Source organism: Nyctereutes procyonoides, unplaced genomic scaffold (assembly GCF_905146905.1).
Source record: "Nyctereutes procyonoides isolate TBG_1078 unplaced genomic scaffold, NYPRO_anot_genome, whole genome shotgun sequence".
Classification (NCBI taxonomy): Eukaryota; Metazoa; Chordata; class Mammalia; order Carnivora; family Canidae; genus Nyctereutes; species Nyctereutes procyonoides.
Genome location: NW_026575139.1, coordinates 41155987 through 41158800, shown reverse-complemented (window position 1 = coordinate 41158800; position 2814 = coordinate 41155987). Strand labels below are relative to the sequence as shown.

Below are 2814 nucleotides of genomic sequence, written 5' to 3'. Positions count from 1 at the left end.
AGAAAACACCCTGCCTATTTCACAGGACTGTGGTCAGGATACAGAGATTACATGTGTGAAAGCGTTTTGAGAACCATGCAATGCTGTCCAAGTAAAAAGAAGCATTATTATTGCTGTCATTGGTCATTTAATTTTCCAACTCTGTCGATGGATTCTGAGTGTACATCACATATGCCATCACTAGAGGGAGGCAACAGACAATGTTTATAAGCAAACTTGGTCTTGGAAGGAAAATCTATTTTTCTTGTAAATGATGCTCAGGAGTTTAAAATAGAATAGCAAAGGTTTGTAGCCATTCTCATCAAGGTTTGATCATGTGTATTTCTTGAGGTGTTTCCACAAACGCCTGCTAGACTCTTATGAATGCTTTTGAATAGTGAGTATTTTCCCCCAAAACGAATGGATGATATTAAAGGTGAAGAATTTACTCTTTCTCTCTGTTCTCTGGCTTCTTGCCTTCTGTCTCCTTTGTGATCATTTTTGTTTTTGTTGAGGTTTAGCATATCCTTCTTTCTCTCCACTTCATTTCAGTTCAGTAAGGCACGTTCTTGACCCTTCCCATCCCTTTAATGGTGTTCTCCTGAGCTGGCCTCTTTGACTATTGTATATGGACCATTTGATGGTTATTTTTACATCATTGTCATCTGTATTTTTCTCTGTTATCTTCTCTTGCCATTCTTCTAGAATTCTTCAGCTCCCTTCTGCTAGATGGAAAGAATGCTGGACCAAGAGTTCAAGCCTAGTGAATATCCCTTACTAGGTATTTGACCATGAGACACAGAAGAATCCCACTGAGCCTTTGTTTCAGAGATAATTATAATTTCCATGCTTACTCTCCAAGCCATTATTTTGTAACCCATATTAATCTGGTTCTTGTCTCTGCTTTTATGCAGAATTATCCAAATAGTCCACTTAGTCTCCTACTTTGAAATATTTCTGGGAGTCAGTCCCCAGGTATTCATGAAGAAGTCTCCACCTGCAGAGTCTGTTCTGTTTCATCAGATGATCCCTCAGCCATAGTAGATTCTTCTGTGGCTTCCCTGGAACCAAAGCTGCGTGGGGCTCTGTTGCTAAAGAGAAGAGTGTCTCTTACTTTTACGTTACCACCTGTTGGAAGACTCCCAAAGCAGTACCATTAAAGCTTCCATATCAGGTTGCCTCTCTCTCACATTCAGGACTGGCTGGAGGTGGATTCATATACTAGCCCCCACACTTTTATCATGAGAACCTCTATCTCCTTTAACAACCAAGAACCAATCAGTTATGCTGAACTCTTTCCCTTAGGATGATTCCTACCTTTCTGTGCTGCTCTGAAAACAGGTTATTTGCCAGGCATAATACAGTTTTTTTTTTTTTTAGGGTCAAGATCTTTTATTTCCTGATTTTAAAAACTGCCACCATCATGGCCCTCCTAGGTTCTTCTGCACCTTTGTCCCAGTGGCTCCTGGCAGTAGCTCCACACAACTCCTTTCTTGCCCCTGCCTTTGGTCCTTCTGGTCCTTACCCATCAGCTTGGGTTTGACAGATCAATTGGCTTTGTTCCTACAACCTGTGGGAGTAAGGACTGGATTCTTCTTCCTGGTGGAGGGTTCCTCATCAGCCAATGTTCAAGCCCAGCCTACTACTGATTAGTTCTACTTGCTCTTGGCTTTTGTGCCTTTGGCATCCAGCACGCTCTGGGCATGAGCAAGCTGCTTTACAGAATCTAGCACGAGGATTCCAGGCAGCACCAGCCACAAGCCGTTCATGACACAGTAAAACCAGAAGTAGAGCGGGTGGCCCAGCTCCCCATGCTGGAATCCGTCCCGGTGCTCTGTTAGGAAATAGAGCACATCCCCATAGATCTGACCCACAGAGACCACAAGTTGTAAGACGAAGCGCAGGGGCTGCTGGCGGAGAAAGGCGATCACCACCCACAGGCTGAGTGGTCTCCAAAGGCAAGCTGTGATGGTCTCCATGCATATCGTCAAGTTGTCACTCAGGATGTATCGGCTGTCTCCCTTGGCATACTCTTTCCAGAGTTGGGACAAGAAAGCTTGGTCTCCAAGAAGGTCTTTGTGATAAAGGCTGAACCAGCCCTCAATCACCATGTGAATGAACCCACACACTGCAAACCAGCACAGGGACAGTCACCGCCAAGTCCCCAGGAGGATGACCGCAGCACGACCTGACAACAGCCATGTGGTCACAACCAAGACCCCAGAGACAGAGAAGAGGCCAGCCAGGAGATGCCAAGTGGGGCAGTCGTTAGGCACAAAGTTGTCCAGCCTCAGCTGCCGAGGCCAATATGGGTGCAAGGGGCTGGCGTTGGTGGTCATGTCTTTGTAGGCTGATGGCCAGCGGTGCGGTCATGGCAGCCTCTCTCACACACTCCCGCCATAATACAGTTTTTGAGTCTATTAGAGGACAAATCTTGAGTTCTTCCCACAAGACTATGTCTCACGCACATAGACTGTTGTTAGACCCATTCCCATGGCCCCTGAACATATCTGGACCCCTGTAGAGGACAATGGGAAGCTCTGGCTGAAGAGAAGATCTCTGCTTTAGTTGAAACTATAAGTATCCTCTTGTCCAATCCTTTATGGTTCTTCTTCCTTCTTCCACATTTCTCTCAATCTTTTTCTTTCATTTTATTTTTCACTTTCTTTTTTACATTTTTTAGAAAAGATTTTTATTTATTTATTCATAGAGACACAGAGAGAGAGGCAGAGACACAGGCAGAGGGAGAAGCAGGCTCCATTCAGGGAGCCTGACGTGGGACTCGATCCTGGGCCTCCAAGATCACACCCCAGGCTGCAGGCGGCACTAAACCGC

General features: G+C 45.3%; 1 protein-coding gene across 1 annotated transcript; it reads right to left on the bottom strand.

Moving 5' to 3' along the window:
- Window positions 1–1354: 1354 nt before the first annotated feature.
- Window positions 1355–2344, bottom strand: LOC129496246 (3-beta-hydroxysteroid-Delta(8),Delta(7)-isomerase-like). Its single transcript, XM_055304312.1, is given in 1 exon segment — window positions 1355–2344. A coding segment is annotated over 1 exon segment (684 nt). The 5' UTR covers window positions 2319–2344; the 3' UTR covers window positions 1355–1634.
- Between the last annotated feature and the right edge of the window lie 470 nt (window positions 2345–2814).